Raw genomic sequence first — 23,998 nt, forward strand, 5'->3', positions numbered from 1 at the left:
AAAAGCCCTCAGAGGCTCTGTGGTGAATTTTTTGTGCCAAGAACTACTGCCGTTCATTTGCTACTGACCACAAAATCCAAGTCAACGTGTTGAAATATAACGTTACAAAAGCAGTTTAAGTAATTATAGAATAACTGAACGAAATTGTGACTTTCAATTTAAAGTGATAATGTATATAGCAGAATTCACAAGAAGATGGAACGGAGATGCTTTAATGCAGAAGTAGCAGATTATGTAAAGGATTAGTTTAAGAAGTATTTAATATAAAGTAGTAGATTATGCTACATATAACACCGGATAGATAGCCATTTAACACTTGGGTTAATTTACTGAAGAAATGAAATGAAATGGAATAGCCCATGGAAAAGAACAGCAAGTCACCATTTTGTTATAAAGGCTTCCGAGACTGAGATCAAAGGCTAAGTTTGAGCTCAAATTTAGCACCAGGCTGAAAAAAATTGAATCGTGACATTAAATTCTGCAAATGTGACAAAAGAATAAGAATATTGCCAATTCATTAATAGATAATCCGTAATTGCTTAGCCTCAAAAGAGTATTGATTGGAAATAGTGCGTTAAAAATTGAGCACAGAGGCTCTACAGAGTACATCATAGTGATTTTCATGTGGAGATCAAACAGGCTTCCAATAATTTAATTGGCTTTACACCAGCAGACACTGATAAACTATACACCAATTAAAAAATAAAAAGGATATACATTTTGCACCTTGTCACACATCTATTTTTAGTTGTTTTCCATTAGTGTTGTAGTTTCTGCACAATTTATTTCTGAATAAAGTCCAAGGTTTAAACATTTATATTTAAGTACAACTTTGGGATTTATTATCACAGCTTTCACAGGCTATGGATGTTTCATAGCGGTTCACAGCCAATGGAATGCATTTGATGTGGTCACTTGCTATTAGAACGAAAGAAAGCAAGGTTCGGCAAATAGCAATGAGATAAATGGGCAGGCGTCTACTTTAATGATGTTGGTTGAGATTTAAATGTGGGCCAGGAAATGTGGAGAACTGTCCAGCACTCAGGTGAACATTTAAGAGGAAAGAAACAGGAGCAACAGTAGGCCATTCAGTTGTTTGAACATGTTCAAGGGTCCCAACTCAAAATGACAAATCCATTTTCTTCAGAGATGTTGCCTGACCCGCTGAGTTACTCCCGCATTTTGTGTCCATCAATCAAAAAGACCACCCCATCTTCCTCCTTATCCCTCAATTCCACTAATATCCAGAAATCTATCAATTTCAGTTTTGAATGAATCAATCAAACTTCCAAGAATCTCCAGGCTATAAAATTTCAAATATTCACCACCATTTGAGTGAACAATCTCTCCTCAAGTCAGGTCTAAAGTGAGGGTGGCTTAGTAGTGTAGTTAGTGGAGCTACTGGTTCATAGTGCTATAGACCCGGGTTACATCCTGACCTCGGTGCTGTCTGTGTGGAGTTTGCACCTATACCCAGGGTTTCTTCTGGGTGCTCCAGTTTCCTCACACATCCCAAAGACGTGCGGGTTTGTCAGTTGATTAGCTACTATAAATTTCCCTGGGAGTATAGAAAGTGGGATAACATAGAATTAGCATGAATGGGTAATCGAGCCGACATGGACTTGGTGGGCCAAAGAGCCCGTTTCCATACTGTATCTTTCAATCAAAGATAAACCTTCCCCATATGTTTTGAGATCCCGGGTTTCAGATTCATCAATGAGGGGTCTTTAAGAATTTTGACCAACATTAAAAATTTCTCAGTGCTATGCTTCTATATATTTTTTTCACATATTGCAGTGTGAAGTATGAATATTACATTGGATGAAGTTAAAATGGATAATTTTATGTCATCATGTGAGTGATTACACTTTTTTGCTTAAAAATCCAGTATCATTTTTATACATGTCATATTTGATACCAAATATTCATTAATTCGTTTAGTGCGCCTTTTGTTGAAATTCTTAAGGTAAATTAATTTAATCTGTCTAATCAGACAACTTTAGGTCTGAACACATTTTTTTTAACAAATCAATAAGTTAAATTCTAGTGCATATTTTGGTGTTGAGGTTACACTACAGCTTTTATCCAGATGATAGCTTTAGTATTTATTCCAATTGCAACTGTATCTGATCATATATTAATACAAGAAACAGCCTTGATAATAGCCCTAAGTCGAAGAAGTAACAAATGCAACACAGAGAAGAGTGTATGCCAGTGGGAAGTTGAACAGGAACAAACTGTATCCTAGAGGCACAAGAAACTACTGATGCTGAAATCATGAGCAAAACACAAAGTGTTGGAGGACTTTAGCGCGTCAGGCAGTGTCTGTGGAGGGAATGGATAAGCAGTATTTTTGGTCGGGACCCTTCCTCAGATTCTATCCTGCTATTGACTAGAACTCAGTCGGTGAGGATTAAGTTCAAAGGTAAACGTAGCCTTAAAAACATGACCAAAATTATCGCAGCAACCTATTTTCCCACTGGTGTAAGACCTGACTGAAACACAAACAAAAATCAATGCAACTCTCAAGGCTGCTGTATGTACTAAAACAGTACAAGACATCGGGCACAATACATACATTTATGCAGCATCCCTTACAAGTCGGAATACAAAGCAAAGAAAGCTCTGCAAGCAAAAACAATTGCAGGTTCATTGTCATCGGACCAAAGATCCAGGAAAATGACCGTGTTTTTGAGCCAGACAACACAGTAAGCTCTGGGCAAAGAAACTACAGATGCTCTGTAAACTCCCCTCCCCCCCCCCCCCCCACACAAATTTTGTAGGCTGTGGAAATAGCCAGAAGTGCAAAAATAATGCTATCCTAATTTGAGAATATTAACATGATAGAAATAAAAATAAATTCATAAACATTAAACTCGTGATACGAGGACAGTAGATTGGCTGGTTAACAGGGCAGAGAGAGTAGGCGTAACTGGGTCTTGTTCTAGTAACAAGATGTAACAAGCAATGTACTACTGCAATCTCTTCACCTTCAATAGTTTATACAAAAGACTTGATGAAGCCACCAATGGTTTGCAAAATTTGTTGATGACACAAAGATAGGTTGCAAAGTAAACTGTGAAAAGAACACGAGGAGCCTATTAAAGGAATAAAGGGATACATAAAGATGAGTTAAGTTACAAACATCTGGAACATGGGGTACAATGTGAGAAAATGTGAAGATGCCCATTTTGGGAGGAAGAGTAAAGATAGTGTCTGTAAACAATGTGAATAATTAGAAAAACTAACAAAATATTAATACTTATTGGCAAGGAAATTAAATAGAAAACTAGGGTGTATGATTCTATGATTCAGTTGTACAGGACATTGGCAAAATGACAGCAGGAGTACAGTGCATAATATTGGTCTCCTCATTTAATGATGGATACTGATCCCTCAGTTTTTATGGTCTGTTTACCTAGTAAAACTGATACCTTTAAGATACCTTATTGGTTTATTGTGTAGGAAGGAACTGCAGATGCTGGTTCATACCAAAGATATACATGCTGGGGCAACTCAAAGGGTCAGGCAGCATCTCTGGAGAAAAGGAATAGGTGACATTTCGGTTCTCCAGATTGAAGACGGGCTTCAACCCAAAATGTCACCTGTTCCTCTTCTCCAGAGATGCTGCCTGACCCACTGTTTAACTTCAGCACTTTGTGTCTATCTTATTTTTTTTATTGTATGTGTATTTGTTGTGTTATTGCGTTAATGTGCCTGCAAAGCTGCAGCAAACAAGAATTTCATTGTCCTCCCGTTCCTGGTGCATATGAAAATTAAACACTCCCGTCTCTTGTCTCTTGAAAAGCAGCTTGCAAAAGGTTTACTGGACCAATACCTGGAATGAACAGGTTGAGTGGTGGGGATATGCTAGGCTTGTATCACTGGAGATTCGGAGAGCGAAATTGATTGCAGCGTGGAAGATCCTGACGGGATGGACATGCAGAGATGTTGGGACACAAACAAGGAATTTCAGATGCTGGTGTACGAAATAAAAGACACAAAGTGTTGGAGTAACGCAGTGGGTCAGGCAGCATCTCTGGAGAACGTGGCTAGTTGATGTTTCAAGCTGCGACCCTTCTTTAGACCCTTCTTTGGTAAGCACTGGGGGAGGGTTGGGGAAGAAAGCTAATAGAGAGGACAGGGCAGGACAAAGCCTGGGAGATAATAAGTGAGCGAGGAGGGAGGAGGGAGGTATTTGATAGGCAGATGGTTAGACAAAGGCCAGAGATGAAAAAACAGAAGGATTGAAGAATTGTGAATTGTGATGCCAGAGAAAGGAATGTAGGCGGAAGGGAAGGGGAAAAATAGGTGCGAGTCCAGGTGTGGTGGAAAAAATAGCGAGGATAAGGGAAGAATGGGGTTTTGTAGTTACTGAAAATCAGAACATTCAATGTTCATACTATTGGGTTGTAAGCTATCCAAGTGGAATATGAGGTGCTGTTCCTCCAGTTTGCGTGTGGCCTCACTCATGCAACGGAAGCGGCCAAGGACAGAAAGATTAATTTGGGAACGGGAAGAGGAATTAAAATGGTGAGCAATTGGGAGATCCAATAGGCCTTAGTGGAATGACCGCAAGTGTTTGGCAAAACTGTCGCTGAATCTACTCTTGGTCTTGCCGATGTACAGGAGGCCAAATCGGGAACACTGTATGCCGTGGATGAGGTTAGAGGAGGTGCAAGTGAATCTCTGTCTCACCTAGAAGGACAAGCTGAGCTCCCAGGATAGAGGTAAGGGAGGAGTTGTACGTTCAGGTGTTACATCTCCTGTGGTTATTGGGGGAAGTATCTGTGTTTGGGTGGGAAGGGCTAAGGTTGGGATAGACTATGTTTGTTTCACTGCAGCTCGGGAGTGCAAGAGGGAAATTGATTGCAACATACGAGATCCTGAACGGATGGATGTGGAGAGGATGTTTCTTTTTAAGGGAAACCTGAGAACTAGGGGCCACTGTTTAAAAGAACAAGGTCATTCACTTAAGACAGATTGATGCATTCTTCAGAGGGTTGAGTGTCTCCCTTTTCTCAAAATAAAGCGGGAGCAAAGTGTTTCACATTCTTAAAGTATAGATGGATAGATTCATGATAAGGGAGTGAAAGGTTACAGCAGAACACAAGATTTTATAATCAGATCAGCCATAATCTTATTAGGTGTCAGAACGGGCTAAGTGAGCAACTAAGAAATATGCCTTTTCCTTATTGGTACGTTACATGCATTTCAACATGCCTAGTTATCTCAATGTATTCATAGAACAGTACAGGAACAGACCCTTTGGCCCTTAATGTCCATGCTGAACATGATGCCAAGATAAACTAATCTCATCTGCCTGAAATGATCCATATCCCCACATCCCTGCATATCCATGTGCCTCTCTAAAACCCTCCTACACACCTCCATCATACTATTTCCACTGCCACCATCCCAGGCATTTTTATCGCCTTTGATTTGGAAACATAGTGTCTTTTCTAATCCCTGTTTTCGGTCTTAGTAAATTTAACTTTGAAAACGTTTCTTTCCTTGGCTTTCCTTCACCAAGGCCCAAAACTGAATTGTCTTTCATGTTATGAAAACTCTAACAGCAAGCCATTTTGCCAAACAACACAAAGCCCTGAAACTTTAAAGATTCACACATTGTCTGGGGTTGGCAAAATAGGGAGCATCGTAATTGTCAAGCAAACTTGGCCACGTGCCAAAGGTCCACTTCCTCTTAACCAAGGTTTGGCACAAGTCTTCAACCACAAATGTCACAAGGGAGTTGATGTACCAGGTTATTGTCAATGCTGCTCTATAATATGATTGTAACAAGGTTCGTGAACGTCAGCCAACTACTCATTTGATCTCAGTGGTAAGATTCCAAGATTTCTCTTGGCACAGCAGGCCAAGAATGGGAAGTAATCGCATCTTCCATCAGTAAATTAACAGAATAATTAAGGGACGTTAACGTGTTGGATTCAACTATTGTGATTAATTAAACAAAACTATCAAAAACATTTTACTTCCAAACAGCATCTCATTAAAATCATACTTAACACTTCTAAAGATGTTTTCAATATACCACAGCTTTACGTAACTCAACCATAACATGTCAGCTTACGCAATAATAAGTACTTAATAATAATAAACAATGAGTCATTATTAAAAACATCAAAACAAAAATTTCTCAACGGATCTACAGAGGGCGCTTTTGAGTAGGTACAAGAGTCTGCATTTAGTGTTTTTAAAAACAAATTATAGCTGGTCTTAAATAGCTTATTTAAAGTTTTTTTTTAAAAAGCTAACATTGAAATTGAAGATACTTATATTACAGGATTAATGAGATTGCAAATATAATTGGTCCAATGCCATTCTTTAAAATAAAATGTTCCTCACTAATTTTAAATGAGCTCCTTTTCCTTTTCTCGTTAACTTATAATTAACACTGCCAAAGTCTGGTGAATAATACTGGAGTACATACGACCAGGATGGTATGTGTAAACCACCCATGGCTGTATTCTGCTGAAGTGAAGATCTAATTTACAACTTTTCTCGGGCACTTCACTGCTTTTAACTTCAGGAAAATAACAGAATTATGAAGACACTGAGCAGAATTTTGATTTGAAGCACCTGCGGTGAATTACAATACCAGCTTAACAGGCAAATAAAAACAGTTTCCTCATTTTTATGTGCAGGGGGGGTGCTTTAAACAAGATTTTAAAGGCACAGAATACAACTAAATTTCTTTGTTATTTTCCAGAGCAATTTTATGGCATCTTTATCTCGTAAACTTTGCAATGATAACAGTACCTGTCCACATAGAAAGGGAAGCAAAACTTGGTCAATGTCTGCAGAACTTCCTGTGGAGAGAAAACAGAGAATTTATGCATCTTGTGAGGCCAGTAAATGTAATATTAACTACACCAAACAATTACACCTTCCACCCAGCACCCCCACCCCCCCCCCCCCCCCACCGACCACTGCCACCCGCAACCTTACACCCCACACTCTGTTGCTCCATGGCAAAATTCGAGGCAGACAAAGTTGGGGGGGGAGGGGGGGGGGGGGACTTATCAATTACAGAAGGCAGCGAGCAATCAGTTATAATAACAAATAATATCAAACTTCATTAAATATGGAAAAAAATGATCAAGATTCACACATGAACAGGCTGCAGGGGCTATTTCATGCAAGCTCCTGGGGGATTGGAGGTTGGGATGCTGAGTGTTAACACCCCTCCTGGGATTGCTCGCAGCCTGACCATATGGATCATACTAAATAACACCAGCCACATGGGTTTATCTCGGCCCAGACTGCCACTCCTGCCAGAGCTTTGGCTGTTACCTAGAAACAGGGGCTGATGGGATTAGAAAACCCATGGTACAGTATGACAAAAGAGGAGTCCAAAGAAAGCAGCAGCTTTCTCCATTTTATCTTTTTTTTTAAAGTTCGAAATATGAAACCTTACTCACTTTTGTAATAAAAAGCAATGTTTTTTTAAATGTTTTTCTTCCACTATATATAGATGATTATGTTTAGAGCATATATAATTTTCCAAGTGCCTACCACTGAGACAATATAACCAATAAAAATGTTGAGGAGCACAATACCTGTATAGCATTGAGGGGGCAGAAAAGGCAGGGCAACTTTGGAAAATAAATATCTGAAAGGGTTGCGTTATTGCTATCAATGAAACATCATTTAATTTAAAAAATCAAAATTATGCCACAAATAAATGTTTGTTTTCATACACGCAGAAAAAAGTACATAATATATTAATATCAATATATCTGCCAATATTTAAATCATAATTAAAGCTCTTTGAAATTCTGAATTAAGATCATTTGAACTTTTTTTCCATTGTTATAATTATTTTCTCTCGTCATCAAGTTAAATATCTTTGCCTTTGTATTTGACAGTACATCTAAACATCAAACAAAACTGCTTTAGGAACAGATACACTTATCAATTTAGCAGCTGCACAATATCAAAAGCTTTTCAAAACTTACTTTTGTTTAAAGGAAACTATTTACCTCCAGGTGGGGGAGAATATTTTTTATATATAGTATATCCTCGTTGCAATAAGATGACATTTGTGTGTCCGAAGCTTTACAGTTTTCACTGCACAAACAGTTTTCATAAAATGGTTTGTAATGTTAATTACATCTTCACTTTATATTCATACATTTTACATGTGGATGAAAAATAGCTAATTAAATTTTCCCATGGTCCCAGCAAACCAGTTCAAGCTGTGGCTGGATTGCCTAAAGCCAATTTGGACCTTGCTGATAAATTAAACATTACTTTGCACATGGAACAGTTCTCTATCGAGTGTTCTTGAATGCTGAGCATTATAAATTCTGGCAGTGACTTCAGTTTAAACAGTCTGTCCACTTGATTGCACAGTCAGAGCAAAACATGCAAGTCTTTAATTCCGTCAACAGGTTCTTAGACAATAGTATTCCTTCTAAATCATACAATGTAATTTTGTAACGATAGCTGTGATCAAGTGACAACAAAGAGTTTGCTTTGTGATCCACAGCTCATTTACTCTATCACCCATGTCTTGCAACAGACTTCCCATCCACTAATTATCAAATGCACCTTAATGTAACCTCCAAATCCTGAACTATGATTTTTTTTTCCGATGCAAATGTAACTCCAACACGATTAGTAGATGTGGTGCCAGAACAGTTTCTGAGGCAATGCAAAGTAACTGATTTGGATAGCAAGCTTTATTCCACCAGTTCACCCGTTTCTCATCTGCAGAGGTTTTGCATATATCCCCGAAATACCTTATTGATACCTGTTATACAATTGTTAATAATTTTCAATGTATGCATGAAAATTAAGGACATTTATTCAACATCCCATTGATTGGTGTGCTGTGACTCACATTCTTATATCTATCTATTAGTTGATTGGTAACTTTCAAGACCTTAAAATAGCTAAAGTTGTTTGATGTTTTGCACCTCATTTTGTTCAATCGTATTCTGAAAATAATATCTGCAATAATTGTAAATATAACTAGCAAGTACTCTTCTTGCTAATGTGTTGTTTTACCAATATAGATTACTGCTGACAGAAACTATATCAGATCCGCCATGATCATATTGAATGGTGGTGCTGGCTCGAAGGGCTGAATGGCCTACTCCTTCTATTGTCTATCACAAAAGAAATTATTTTTCTAAGCCAATTTTACCAGTTTAAATGGATGAATTATATTTCATGTATATCATAGAACTCTCCACACATAATGTTTTGAGCAACAGAGGATTAAGCTAGATCATGTCTATTTTATGTAGATTGGGCAGTATTATTAAATATATTGTAATCTTTGCTCAAATAATTTTATATGTGATATCAGCACAATAAATTCAAAAAGCTTAACGTCTGTGCATGTTAGGTAACATGAGCCTCAGGCAGAGAGAAAACAAAAATCACGGAAAATATATACATTGCATTTAAACACAAATTACTAATTGCAGAAAAAAATAACATGAGTCTTGACGTTCAAACATAAAGGTAAATAAACAGAGCAGGTGTCAAAGTATTTGCTCTATGCATAATGAAGCAGCATTATTTTGATATGCTACAAATCAGTAGGGCATTAAACCACGTTAAACATCATATTTAAACCATGCTTTATCCATTTTATATGTTTGTAAAGATAACAGGATCATACTTCTGAAAATTCTATTGTTTCTAATTTCATCTATCATTTAGTTTGTGATTTGGTTTCTGGCTTGTTATTTTGAACAGGAAACTGTTATGTACCAACCAGTCACATTTGCAAAGAGTAGGGCATGATCCACGTCTCTTGTGGGATTCAGAGCAGCCATGTCACTGCTGGCTTTAGGACATGCACCACCTGTCTCCATGTCCCCCAGGTTCCACTCTTTTCATTATCAAACTACTGCTGACATTATAAGCTTCACATGCACTGTCTAAAATCCTCACCGATCAATATTTCCAACCGTACACATATTGATGAATACAGCTCATCGATTAGGTTAGCTTCAAATTGCAAAGTTTTAAGCAAAAATACTTAAAGATGCTGACTTCAAACAAATTTCTACTGTGCAAAATATTCGATTGGTCATGAATTTATTCTTCTCTTCCATATTAATAAAGGTTTTCATTCATTTTCAACAATCTAAAATCAGTTTACATCACTACACTGGAGTCATAGCATTGTGCTTTGAAACGGGTATTTGTCAACTAATGGTTAAAAGAACAAGATTTTTTTTATTGGGCACCGACTAGTAGACCAAAATAAACTAGTTTCAAATGCATCTACTAGTTCTGCCTAAACACAAACTTTGAATCTTATAAAGAATGCACCTTCATTGTTCAATCATGAAATTATGATATTCTACAGAAACAAAGCAATTTTCAATCATAATCAGTTTAACAATAACTTAATTTGAAACAATAATTTCTGCTAAGATTTTAAATCAAGCACCTTAAGAGAGCTTCAGTATGCAAGTTAATTCCTAAATTTTGATTTGGTTTAATTGTGTTAATTGAACTTCTATGAACAGTTAGCTATTCCAATTAGGTCACCAACATTCACTATTTAAAGCAGGAGAACTTGGGGTTCGGTGACGGTGGCACAGCGGTGGAGTTGTTGCCTTACAGTGCTTGCAGTGCAGGAGACCCGGGTTTGATCCCGACCATGGGTGCTGTCAGTACGGAGTTTGTACGTTCTGCCCATGACCTGCGTGAGTTTTCTCCGAGATCTTCGGTTTCCTCCCACACTGCAAAGATGTACAGGTGTGTAGGTTAATTGGCTTTGTAAATGTAAAAATTGTCCATAGTGGGTGTAGGATAGTGTTAATGTGTGGGAGGGTCTGTTTTCACGCTGTATCTCTAAACTAAACGAAACGAAACTAAAATTAGAGAAGGAAGTGATGCTGACCAGAATTTACTATCATTTTTTATTCCACACAATTAGCAGACCTGGCATCATTCCTGTTACACCAACTCGGTTCTGAAAATATTCCAGTTGAAATCAACTATCTACAAGCTCAGAATTATCAGCAAATTCAAAAGCTATGTCTTTCCTTTCACTTATTACTGTTTCTTTACAAATGTTTTGTTGAAAGCACGAGAATCAATGAGGAAGCTGCCTCCAAGGCATAAAGAGCTCAGAAACATGAGATAAATGAATACCCTTCACTGCCAGCTTTTCAAACTTCAGTTAACTGTTTTTTAAAACACTGAGCTTTTTGCAGTTAATTAATTGCAAATGTAAAAACTTTTTACCATATTGAACATAATTTTGTGAAATGTTTTCTTATAGCGTGCAAAGAAATGGCAGACAGAAATGTTATAATGATCAGATACGTCCATAATTCTATTCAAATGTTTTTTTTTCCAAAAGGACAAGATTCACAAAAACTTGCAGTAAAGGAGATAGCAATTCAGCACACCATGTTTTGCCAGTTCTTTGAAAGAGCTTCCTAATGAGTCCCAATAAAACCCACAAATATGTACTTGCACACTAGTATTATTTTTCTTTGCACTACCTGTTATACTGTGTATAGTTTAATTGTACTTACGTCTAGTACGATTTGGCAGGGTAGCACGCAAACCAAGGTTTTTCACTGCCCCTCAGTGCACGTGGCAATAATAAACCAATACTAATGCCAATTACATAACATTCGCACCACACTTGTGCTGGGCAATAACAATATCAAACAAAAGAAAGCCCAGCTATCACTCCCTTATATTCAATGGCCTTACAGTCATCCATCTACAAGGCTCAAGTCTGGAGTGTGATGGAATACTGTCCGCTTGCCTAGTTGAGTGCAGTTTCAACAACACTCAAGCAGCTTGGCACTATGCAGGACGGCACAGTGGCGCAGCAGCAGAATTGCTGTCTTACAGCGCCAGAGACCCAGGTTCAATCCTCACCATGGGTGCTGTCTGTATGGAGTTTGTACGTTCTCTCTGTGAGCACGTGGGTTTTCTCCGGGTGCTCCAGTTTCCTCCCACATTCCAAAAACGTGCTGGTTTGTGAGTTAATTGGCTTCTGTAAATTGTCCCCATTGTGCTGGATAGAACTGGTATATTGGTGATCTTTGATCGGCGTGGACTCAGTGGGTCAAAGAGCCTGTTCCCATGCTGTAAACCCAAAACCAAAATTGAATTAGTCCACCTGACAGGGCACCAATCCACATCAGTTCATTCACTCAATCCATCATCATCGCACAGTTTGCACTATCTACACAATGCATGTAGCAACACACCACGATTGTTTCAACAGCACCTTCCAAACCCCAACATTTTACTTGCTAGGAGGACAAGGGCAACCAAGGTACGGGGACACTAACAGCTGGAGGTTGCCCTCCAAGCTGTACGCCATTCTGACACGGAAATATATCATTTTTCCTTCACCGTCACCAAGTCAAAATCCCGAAACTCTCTCCCTAACAACAGTGGAGGTAAATCCACAGCTCAAAGACTGCGATAGTTCAAAAAGACAGCTCACTATCACCTCAAGGGCAACTAGGAATGGGCATTTAGATGTTGGCTCAGCTGATTACATTTTCCCATGGCTGGCACAAAGCCTATCTTACAAAGTATATTTTTCCACTTTTTTGTAATGCTTTTTAAACCTCCATGCCAAAGCGACTCATGGTTCAGCTCTGCACAATTTATTCAGGCTCACTACTGCTCTAATGTTATCGCTACCAAACAATTTCTTCTTTGCACAGCCAAATTTGCCCGACTGAGTAGCTGCATGCAAGCCTCTTTCAGTCCTCTTGTTAAAATGTGTTCATCAGTTATATACAGTACAAATCTGACGGCAGTGGATTTGTGAAAGTGATTTCTGGCCCCAAAGTTAAATGTGAATCAATGTTTCCACTGATTGTTCATTTACTTAAGGTAGACACAAAATATCTCACAATATGACATGAGACTTATTCAACAGTTATCCTTCAATCAACTCAATTTATCTCACTGCCACTTGCAGGATCTTACTATGTGTAAACTATTTTGCCGTGCCTCCTACAAAATAAGGAATCCAATTTAACAGAGGCTGGTAAATGCTCCAATATGCAATGTTTTTATTTGAATATTAGCAAACAATCTGATCTTATCATCTCTAGTGCATTTACCCTGAGAAGGCTGCCCAGTTGGAAATAGAAGGTTAATTGCTTGACATCAAAAGACTCAACTCTTAACAACAAAGGTTAATACTGAGTTGATTAATTTAAATCCATGGCATTTTTGATTTCAGTAAAGAAAATTAAGCCTAGGAAATCTTGCTTATCATCAACCAAAGTATTCCTATCCATAATCACTTTTCCTATTCATTGCTTTGTCCTTTCCAGGCGTTGGGAACATTTGCTGCAAGTTTGGGAAGGTTCATGAATGGCACTGTTGCCTCACTGATGACAAAGTTTTACACCCAAACTAATCTTGGCAGCAGCAGCAGATCAAGATGTATGTTAACCAAGTAGAAGCTTCATACTAAATCAAAGCTCCGTGACATGCTCTCAGGCAACTTCCAAAGACAAATAGTTGGGCAGAGTAGGTGGCACAGTGGCACAGCTAGCAGAGTCGCTGCTTCACAGCTCCAGAGAGCCAAGTTCAATCCTGATAGAGTGCTGTCTGTGTGTGGAGTTTACACATTCTCCCTGTGACTGTGGGTTTCTTCCGGATGCTCAGTGTTCCCCGCATCTCTCAAACACACGCAGGTTGGCAGGTTAATTTCTCTTTGTAAATTCCCCCTTGCACAAGTACAATCTAGGAAGAAATTATAGCAATGTAGGGTGAAGAAAATGGGTTAGCATAGGATTTGTGTGAAAATGGCATGGAAGGACTTATGCTGCAAGACCATGTCATTTCCATTTGCCTAACTGTTTAGTTCTGCTCCAGTTCAGTATTGACATTTATAAAGTTACCTACCCAATTGGAGGCTCATGTGGAATAAAGAACATACAACAAGAATCGGACAGATCACCAACACTGATGTGCAAACTTAAGGGGGATAAAAATTGTTTAAATAAAATGTTGCAGCCCCAGCCAAGCATATACATGACTGCCTTTGTGTTCGCTTTGTGTGTTTGGGTATATTTCCCCAAATTGCAGCAAAGAAGCACATTTATTGCATGGGAGGCTCAATTTGTATGTATTAGTTGCTGTTAAGATCTAGAAATACAGTTTTGAAAGGAGGTAGGAGCTGTAAAGGAGTTTATCTGTAGACACAAGAAACTGCAGATGCTGGTTTACAAAAAAAATTACGATGTTCTGGAATAACACAGCGGGTCAGGCTGCATCTCAGGAGAGCATGGATAGGTGACATTTCGGGGTGGGACCTATCTTCAACCTGATTTGGGGAAGAAATTTGAAAGAGAAATGGGGGCAGGACAAAGCTTGGCAAGGGATAGGTCGATACAGGTGAGGGAGGAGGGGTCATTGGCAGAGATGAAACGGTTTGGGTGGAAAGGGATGAGTGAATCAAGGAGTCAAGGAGGGAGCGGTCTCTGTGGAAGGTGGAAAAGGATTGGGATGAGAAGATGTGACTGGTGGTGGGATCAAGTTTGTATGTTCTCCCTGTGACCCCGTGAGTTTTCTTTGGGTGCCCCTGTTTCCTCCCACGCTCCAAAGATTTGGCTTCGGTATAGTTGTAAATTGTCCCATAGTGTGTGGGATAGTGCTAATGTATGGGTGATCGCTGGTCGGCCGAAGGACCTGTTTCTGCGTTGTATCTCGAAACTAAAATAATCAAATTGAATTAATAAAAATCTTAAACCAATTCAAAATGTTAAAATGAAATGCAAATCTAGCAATATGTTATGAAAATATTTGTTTGGGAAAACTCTGAATTTATAATGAACAGATTTACCACTACATAACTTGCTATTTGCTGTAATTAACATTTTTATAAAACTTTCAACTTGATTTCACTCCCTGCTGACGCATATCTGGAAAAACTCCCATACCCAAAACATTTCACCTCCTCTGGGAGCATTAACTCTGTCGAGGCCATAAATACCTACAAATCCAAATCCTACTGATTGCTATTCCATGCGTTTAAGATACAAGGTTCAGCAAATTATTTTTGAGACATCTCAGCTTTCTCTCAGTCTCCTTCATCCCAATATCAATGTGAGAGCATTTAAAACCTGTTACACTTTGAACATCACCACGATTCCTTCTATCATTTCCATGTAAAATTTAGTGTTACACCATCGGACAAAAATCCTCGCCCCTTACCCCCACCCCTACTTCCATCAGACTCCAACGAAAATTGAACAATTTGGAAGTACATGTTTATACATGATGTTACTTTTATTTATCTTCTCACTCCTTACACCAAATTAATATTCTGAAACTGACTGTAACAATTTACTATTTAATAAATTAATTGATCAGCTCCTGGATAATCTGCAGAGCCTGGAAAATACATGATTGCAAACATGGCTATTGTCAAGTAAACTATCCAGTAGGTATAACCAAAGATCTTAGAGCAGAGCAAGATGGGTTACTCTCACGCAAACGTGTAGTACGCTCATGGGCGGATTCATGGGTGATTATAGGACCCATTTTAGCGACCAGTCCCCGCCATCTTGCTTCCGGCCAAAGATCGGATCTTTGTTTCCGCAGCGGGGAGAGGGAGTGTGGGGCCCGGGGCAGCGGGGAGAGGGAGTGTGCGGCCCGGAGCAGCGGGGAGAGGGAGTTAGCGGCCCGGGGAGAGGTAGTGTGCGGCCCGGGGCAGCGGGGAGAGGGAGTGTGGGGCCCGGGGCAGCGGGGAGAGGGGGTGCGTGGCCCGGGGCAGCGGGGAGAGGGGCATAGGAGGGGGGGAGACATTGTAGTGTGGGGGCAGGCGAGGGAGTGTGTGAAGTTGCGGGGAGGTTTACAATGTTTCTTATTTAATGTCCCTTGTCTAGTCTGAAATAAAGTTCATCATTGGATCAGAAGAAATATAATTGTGTGTGTTATATGATTATATACATTTATATCACATTCATGTATGTGTGTTTATAAACATTTTATTCTTTAACAAGAATTAACAGAATTATGAACTAACAGAATTATGAATCTAACCCTATATCACACACAAAAACTTCCCCCGCAATGTCAATTACCCTGCGAGTCGGGTCGGTTCCGGTTACTACAAAATCAACTCAAACACTGCTTGTGAGCCATTTAAAAAGAAATGATTTAAAAAACATTAAAAAAGACAATTACCAGAGTCAAATTTTATTCTTGACAAGAAGTATGAACTGACAGAATTATGAATCTAACCCTATATCACACACACAAAATGTTGCCCCGCAACATTGATTACACTGCGAGTCGGGTCGGGTCAGGTAGGCTCCGGTTACTAAAATGGGCGGGGGAAAATGCCCAGGATCCCCTCCGTAGCGTACTACATGTCAGCCCATTGTATTTCGCAGGAGTGGCCTATCTTGCACTGCTCTAAGATCTTTGGGTATAACTGGTTCATTTTTAAATACTTTACATAGTTTCTACACAACGAGACAAATTATTTAAATTACCAGCTTTTAGTGGGAAGATGAAAATTTATTTCTCTGTTAATTGACCAAACCTGTTTCAAGATGCAATACAGCTTTCAAAGTATTAACATAGCACCTACTATAGTTGATGTAAATAAAATCTAGGTGTTCTAAATCTTGATTTAAATCTAGTCCAAGAGGAATTCACTGATAGAACTTGGTAATGGAACGTAGAACAGTACAACAGGAACAGGTCCTTTGGCCCACAATGTCCATCCGAACATAATGCCAATTTAGACTAATCTCCTCTGAGTCATGGTCCATATCCCTCCATTTCCTGCATATCCATATGCCTATCCGAAAGCTATTAAATGCCACTATCGTATCTGACTCCATCACCCCCTGGCAGTGTGTTCCAGACACTCACCACTCTCTGTGTAAAAAACATGCCCCACACATCTCCTTTAAACTTTGGCCCTCTCATCTTAAACCCATGCCCTCTGATCTTTGACATTTCCACCCTGGGGGAAAAAAGTTCTTACGGACTACCCTTTCTATGACTCTCATAATTTTATATAATTTCTATCAGGTCTCCCCGCAACCTCCGGTGTTCTAGAGAATATCAATTTAGTTTAGTATAGTTGAGTTTAGAAATGCAGCGCGGAAACAGGCTCTTCGGCCGCAAGGAGAACATTACAAACTCGGTACAGACAAGCAGCGCTAGTCAGTATCGAACCCGGGACTCTGGTGTTGTAAGGCAGTAGCTCTACCGCTACGCCACCGTGCCACTACCTTTTGTTTTCTTTTTCTTGTATTGCACAGTGTGGTGTCAGGGATGATGCCAGGATGATAATGACTACACTGACACAGTCATGGTAGGGTGAACTCACGTAATATGGTTTATTAATTGTGAAGGAGGTAGTGACAAGAAGGTCCAGGTCCACGCGTGGGCAGCGCCACTTGAAGTCGGTGAGGAGGCACTGGCGATTGCGGGCTTGTGTCCGGCGGCTAAGTCTTGCCTTCGAAGGGGAGGTGCTGGCGGTCTCAGGCTTGCCCTGACGGCACAGTCTTCCTCTCTCTTCCGCTTTCTCTCCCTTTCTTCCTGTCCTGCTTCCTCTCTCTTCCCTCTGGCTGGAACTCCCTTGGTTTATCAGGAGTAGCTTTATAAGGAGGTGCAGGTGAGTTGAACCAACAATAGCTAATTGGACAAAGCTGTATCTCCTTTGACTGTAGCCTCAGCTGCGCCCAGACCTCTGTCCAAGGTGCTGGCATCTTCTGGCATCCAGGTGCTGTTTGTGGTACTCCTCGTTGGCTTCCCCTGGCCTGTCTGCCAGTGACTGGGATTGGAATGGCCCTTAGGGAGGATGCATCGTCTCAAGAGCAATATCGAGATGAACTGAAACCTTATAAGAGGGCAGAGTATTTCAAATATACTGACAACACTGCACGAGCTGATGAGGTAGAGGTGGGTCAAGGCATGTGACTCGTAAGAAACAGTCGACTGTAAAGCAAGCAATGTCAATTCATTCAAGAAAAGAGGGAATTCAAAGATCAAAGAAAACCAGGAATGACAGCAATACTGTTTTTTTACTGTGACTTTGATGCCCCTAAATAAATCAAACAGAAATCAAAACTTCCTGATTACTAACTTTTCTCATTTCTGATGAGAGGTCATAGAACTGAAACATTGGCTCTGTTTCTCTTTCCATCGAAGCTCCTTGGCCAGCTAAGCAATGCAACTTAAAGCTAATAGGCGCAAAGTGAAAATCAAACGGATGCAGTGGAGTTAAGTAGAGTAACACTCTTTTTTAATCTTCCTAATAATAAAAAACATCCCTATCAACAATGACATTTATGCAATTATGAAATAAATTGGTATTTAATTAGAAACAGCTATGCAGTACATGCATATGTACTGTTAACATGAAGGACAAAGTTCAAAATTATTTTATGCAGCATTTTTCCAGCCATCAGATAGATAAAGAGCACCGGAACTAACTTCGGAAGCACGTCCAAGAGTTAATACAGGAGTGAATTTGGATTCCATATTTTGAGGTGAAAGATGTCCTTTGGGGTCTGAAATACTTCCTTAGGATTCAGGAACTGCTGCAGGCTACATAAGACGAGCGCACGGATTGGACATGGCCTGCAACTCACGTAGTGCCGGGGGAGGACATCAATAGCATCGCCAGGCCAGGCCTACTCCCTGCAACCCTGACCCAACTGGCCTGTAAGCCCAAGATAAGAGTATATTTTGAAGTACTTTGAACTTGAACGATACAAGATGGTGCAGGAAACATGGCGACTCTTGTGTACTGCCTCCGTGTAATGTACTATTCTTACACTCGTGTACTTGGGTCTGATTGTGTCTTTGTATAGTAAGATTTTTACTGAATTGTATGAAAGAAAAGGAATTTCACTGTACCTTTGAACCATTGAGAATTGTTCTTCAAGAACAATTACCACTAGAGTTCTTATAGGGGTTGAAATTGTGAATTTATCACTTCAAAACAACTCCCCTCTTTTGAAGACAAAATACAAGATTTTTCTCAATTTTTGACACCAAATATACCACGATGGAGTTAGACAGGGATTATTTTTCAATTTTATAGGAAAGCACCAACGTATTTTTCCAACTACCCTGTACTTCTAGTTAGCATCCAAATGAAGTCACTCATCCATTTATTATTTTCAATGAGGATGTCTTGAAGAGTGGAAAGATTGATGCTTACACAAGCAAAAGTGAACAGCATCAAAATTGTTCAAGATGAATTTGGGCACAGTAGTACATATTCCATGATATTGGCTAACTGAATATAGGCTATGACATTAAAACTGGAGCTTTCGATACCTCTGCTACCTGAAAAGGTCGAATTTTGCCTTTTTGCCCTTAATCGCAGTTGAAATGCACATGTTTCACACACTCGGCAGCAGCTTTTCTACCATCTAGTTCTTCAAGTCTGACTTGGTCATTACACAAAGGAGGGGAACGAGGGGCATAGCAGTCCCCAACGTCTCGCTTTCTATATAACATAAACAGAAACTGTGGATAATGGGCCCTCGCTGAATTCTCTGCACTTTAAGGCTCCCCGTGGGATTTTGGTTTCACAGTTGTGACTGAAACTGCATCAAGACAGCATTGCTGACTTGTACCTTAATGACATTGTAAATACAGAAGTAAGAGGGCAACTGTGTGCAGAAAGCTTGCTAATAACTATCTTCAATCTGTCCTTTTGTGGATGTAACCAAGCTAGAAACCTTGGAGCACATTGACACAATCAACATAATTTTGAATAAAAAAATATGTAAAAAGAAAATGAAATTTATTCACAAGGCATGAATACCAACGTTAAAATAATAATCTATACAAGTTGTGAAAGGATGTACATGTTCAGCTTCAAAAGAATCTTCAAAATTACAATACAAGGTTACAGAATATTTTCCTTCATTATATTTTATGCAGGTGATTAATGATCTCTACAAGATCCTGCAAGACAATAATAATAATAATAATAATAATAATAATAATAATAATAATAATAATAATAATAATAATAATAATAATAATAATAATAAATTAATACTACTTGACGCAGAACTGTGTTGGTCAAGAAATTGCTGCTCATTTATTTTTTAAAACATAGTCTTTCAATTACAGAATTAACTAATTGAGAAATTACACTAACTCTTGGCAGGAGACACAAGAGAATGTAGCAGCAACAGAATAATCTGCTGGAGGAACACAACAGGTCGAACAGCGTCTGTAGGGGGGAAGGAATGGTAGACAGTTCGGGTTAAAACTCTGCATCACGACTGAAGGAGGAGAGGGGAGATATCCAGTATAGAGGTGAGGAGGAATGGTGAGCCCGGGCGGGGGCTGTCTCGCCAGTCCTGCTCTCTTTATACTGTGTATCTCCCCTCTCACTCTCAGTCATGATGCAGGGTTTCGACCGAAACGTCGACCATTCCTTTACCCCCCTCAGATGCTGTTTGAACCATTGAGTTTCTCCTCCCACAGATGGTCTGTAACTCTTGGCAGGGGCTGGAAGGAAGTTTATTAATGTAGATCCAAATCTCTGTCACTTTAGAGTTAGTCCATGATACGATACGATAAACTTTATTCATCCGCGGAGGGAAATTGGCCTGCCGACATTCACAACACACAAGGTACACAAAAACTTGAAACTAAAAGTTAAAACAAAAAGAAAAAGACAAGCGACTGTTGACTGGCTGCATGTACACAGCACCTTCACCAGAACAAACAAACAAATAAAGGCAGGTTTATCCCCTGGGCAGAGGATTCTAAACTAGAGTGCCTCCCTCCCCTACACCGGGTCCCCCTTTGTTCTCCCACTGTCCCTCATAGTGGTCCCCGTTGTTCTTCACGGCGGTCCCACCACGCCAGGTCCCCGTTGTTCTTCACGGCGGTCCCACCACGCCAGGTCCTCATTGTTCTTCACGGCGGTCCCACCACGCCAGGTCCTCATTGTTCTTCACGGCGGTCCCACCATGCCAGGTCCTCATTGTTCTTCATGGCGGTCCCCCCACACGGAGTCCCTATTGTTCTTCACGACGGTTCTCGCATGCTGGGTCCACATTTCCTTCCCTTGCCCCTCACGCTCAATGACCGCGAGGCCCCACCGCCACCAAGGCCCACGTTGCAGCCGGGGCTCCCATAGCCGCCGAGGCTCCCGCTGCCGGCAAGGCCCCACTGCCAACGAGGCACCCACTGCCGCCGCCGAGTCTTCTGCTGCCATTGCCGAGGCTCCCATCGCCGCCACCGCCGAGACTCCTTCGGCCCAGACAGGCCTCGCCACCTGGCTTCACCGCAGTCCCCTGGGAGGCCTGTGGGGCAAGTCGGGCCTACCGGGACATGTTCCGGTCTTCGGTCGTCATTCTGGTCATCGGCGGCACGGTTGTTTGGCGGGTAGAACGGGCCCACACAGTTCCCCGGGACACGCACGCTGCGCACACGGCTCCCCTAACGTAATTACCACTAACGTAATTTTCCAATATGTTTAATGGCTCCCAGAAAGAGTTATTATGTCAGCCCATTCATGCACAGGCAAAGTCAGATGAAACCTTTTACAATAGGGTCACTCCACAACTGTTCATTAATAAGGGAGATGTTAAGATTCATTAAGCTAATCAAACTATAAACAAAAGAGCAACTATCTGATTTGTGAAGCTGTAGGGAAGTGTTTGTTTGCTGTGATAAGGTTTATAGGAATGGATATAAAACACTATTTAAATGCTGCTTTGAACCAGAGCTTTAAAATACATAATTATTTAGCACCATGTTTTCATTCATCAAGAGATATGTAGAGCTGTGAAAATAAACCCCCCAAATCAGCCATCTATAAAGCGGGTTACCTTGGTCATAAGGGCTTTAACAAGCCTTTAACATCATCTGTTTTATCCCCAATTTCCTTCAACTACCACTTTGAATATTAGGTAGAAAAGTGAGAGTAACTAATTTAGTAGAAAAAAATACAAAGCTGGGGCATGTTTTTTTTTTAATTGATTGATTAGAATAGAAACAGACACTTTGGCCCATTGAGTCCATGCCGATTGCCCATTCACACAAGTTCTATACTATCCCACTTTTCGGTCGGCCCAACTCGCCCCACTACCAGTCTGAAGAAGGGTCTCGACCCGAAATGTTGCCCATTCCTTTTCTGCAGAGATGCTGCCTCACCCGCTGAGTTACTCCAGCATTTTGTAACTACCCACTTTTGCATCTATGCCCTACACCACACTCGGAACAATTTACGGAGGTCAATTAACCTACAATCCTGCACGTCTTTGGAATGTGGGAAGAAACCAAAGCACCTGGAAGTAACATATGCAGTCACAGGGGGAACATATAAACTCCACACAGACCGCACCCGAGGATTGATGCCAAATTCCTATAGGACTTGGCAGGGAAAGTGTTTCTTACAAATCACATTCAGTGGTCATAGTCTCCAAATAAGGTGATGGGCATTTAAAACTGAAATGTTAAGAAAATCTCTATAAGAGGCTGGTGAATCCATGAAAATCTTTACCCAAAAGGCTTGTGGAGACTCAGTCACCACATATCATCAAGACATGATTGATAGATTTGAGAATGTGCAGGAAAATGAGGAATATAGGATTAATACAAGAGAGTGGTGCCGAGGTAAAAGATCAATCATGATCTGAGAAAGCTGAAAGGCCTAGTTCTGCTTCTCTTTATTATATCAACATCTGCAAGAGCTCCTTTATAAATCCAAATTCTTAGCCATAATGTGGATTTGGTTCATCTCTGCAAGAAACAACGGAGAGATGTCCATTCATTAGCCAATTTTAGTTCACGAACAACTTACAGCTTCCACGGTGTTTTTGATTTGGGTAAACATCCAAAAGTATTTGAACCACTGGAAATACAAGGAGAAACGGCCAAAGGCTTAACCAAAGACATTCTTTGAAAGAGCATCTTAAAAGGAGAGGCATGTCCAGATCGTTGATCTTGGGTCGTCAGAGATAGCAAGTGCTGAGGCAAAGAGAAGGAAGAGTTGGGTCAAACTCACTCGCATTGCAGAATAAGCAAGGAACAGATGACTTTTTTACCTTCCATCAGAGTGAGGAGGTGGGGTGGGAGATTGCAACCTTCACGTGGTCCGCCCTCTTTCGATGAATGCAATCAACCTGGCGTGCACAATCGAGTAAGATCAAATAGAACAAGTTGTCCTTCAACTTTAGGCTGTGCACGCCATACGCAAGAAGAAGAGTGAGGAGGCGCCTGGAGGAGAGTCACTATGATGGAAGTTTGTGTTAAATTGTGTGTTTTGTTGCTGTTTTACTGTTGTGATGTATGGCAACAAAATTTCGTTCAAACTTGTTTTGAATGACAAATAAAGAAATTCAATTCAATTCAATTAAAATAACAGGCAGGTGCATAAACCGTGTAGTACTTAGTCTTTATCGAACCACAATTTAAAATTTCTGTCAAATCCTTTTACTGGTCCTGAATGTATACATTTGCTGTTATTGCCACAGCAAAGTAGACTAATTCATAGATTTCAATGCTCCAAAATATATTGTCATTTGTCAGAGAAAGTGGCAATATAATGAACAAAACAACTTTTTGAGTTTGATGTGCTCAAAGAGTTAAAAATATTACAGATTGTACAGAAAATTTACTTTGATTCACAATGTCTGCTCAAATGCCAATGTGCCTGCATGTATTTGCTATCTTTGTGACCTTCTCCTGACAGGCCTTTACACAATGTTTGAAAACTCTTTTACCCAGCTATCAGCTCTCTTCAAAGCTGACACTGCAAAGGTTTGTTTCAATCAATACTTGTCAATGCACAAATTATATTTTGCAAAGTTACAGCCTGAATATTTCCCAATCAGGTATAAAAAGTAAGGGAAGGAAGCTTGGCCAAACAGCACGCAGTTTATGTAAATCAGCTTAAACGTTCACAGGCAAACAAACATTTATTTTGCTTTTGAAATGCTCTCCTAATTTGAGTGTATAACAATGAAAGAGGAGTAGGCTGAACCAAAGGGTGGCTTAACTGCTGTCT

At 40.1% G+C, this 23,998-nt stretch overlaps 1 protein-coding gene and 1 long non-coding RNA gene across 7 annotated transcripts in view; one reads left to right on the forward strand and one right to left on the reverse strand.

The window, feature by feature from the left end:
• Nucleotides 1–6,862, forward strand: part of LOC116990703 — a 46,230-nt gene extending 39,368 nt beyond the window's left edge. Inside the window, exon 3 of the long non-coding RNA XR_004416604.1 lies at nucleotides 6,731–6,862. This is a non-coding gene — a long non-coding RNA (uncharacterized LOC116990703). The remainder of the gene's footprint in view (nucleotides 1–6,730) is intronic.
• The window catches only part of dennd1a (DENN domain containing 1A), a 492,710-nt gene that overhangs the window by 314,851 nt on the left and 153,861 nt on the right, over nucleotides 1–23,998 (reverse strand). For 4 of the 6 annotated variants that reach the window (XM_033048627.1, XM_033048629.1, XM_033048626.1 and 1 more), the window contains exon 4: nucleotides 6,781–6,830. The exons of the other annotated variants lie outside the window; for them this stretch is intronic. In XM_033048627.1, coding sequence (XP_032904518.1) covers nucleotides 6,781–6,830 — 50 coding nt within the window. The remainder of the gene's footprint in view (nucleotides 1–6,780; nucleotides 6,831–23,998) is intronic. 6 annotated transcript variants of the gene reach the window in all.

The sequence above is a fragment of the Amblyraja radiata genome, chromosome 32 (genome assembly GCF_010909765.2).
Source record: "Amblyraja radiata isolate CabotCenter1 chromosome 32, sAmbRad1.1.pri, whole genome shotgun sequence".
NCBI classification, from domain to species: Eukaryota; Metazoa; Chordata; class Chondrichthyes; order Rajiformes; family Rajidae; genus Amblyraja; species Amblyraja radiata.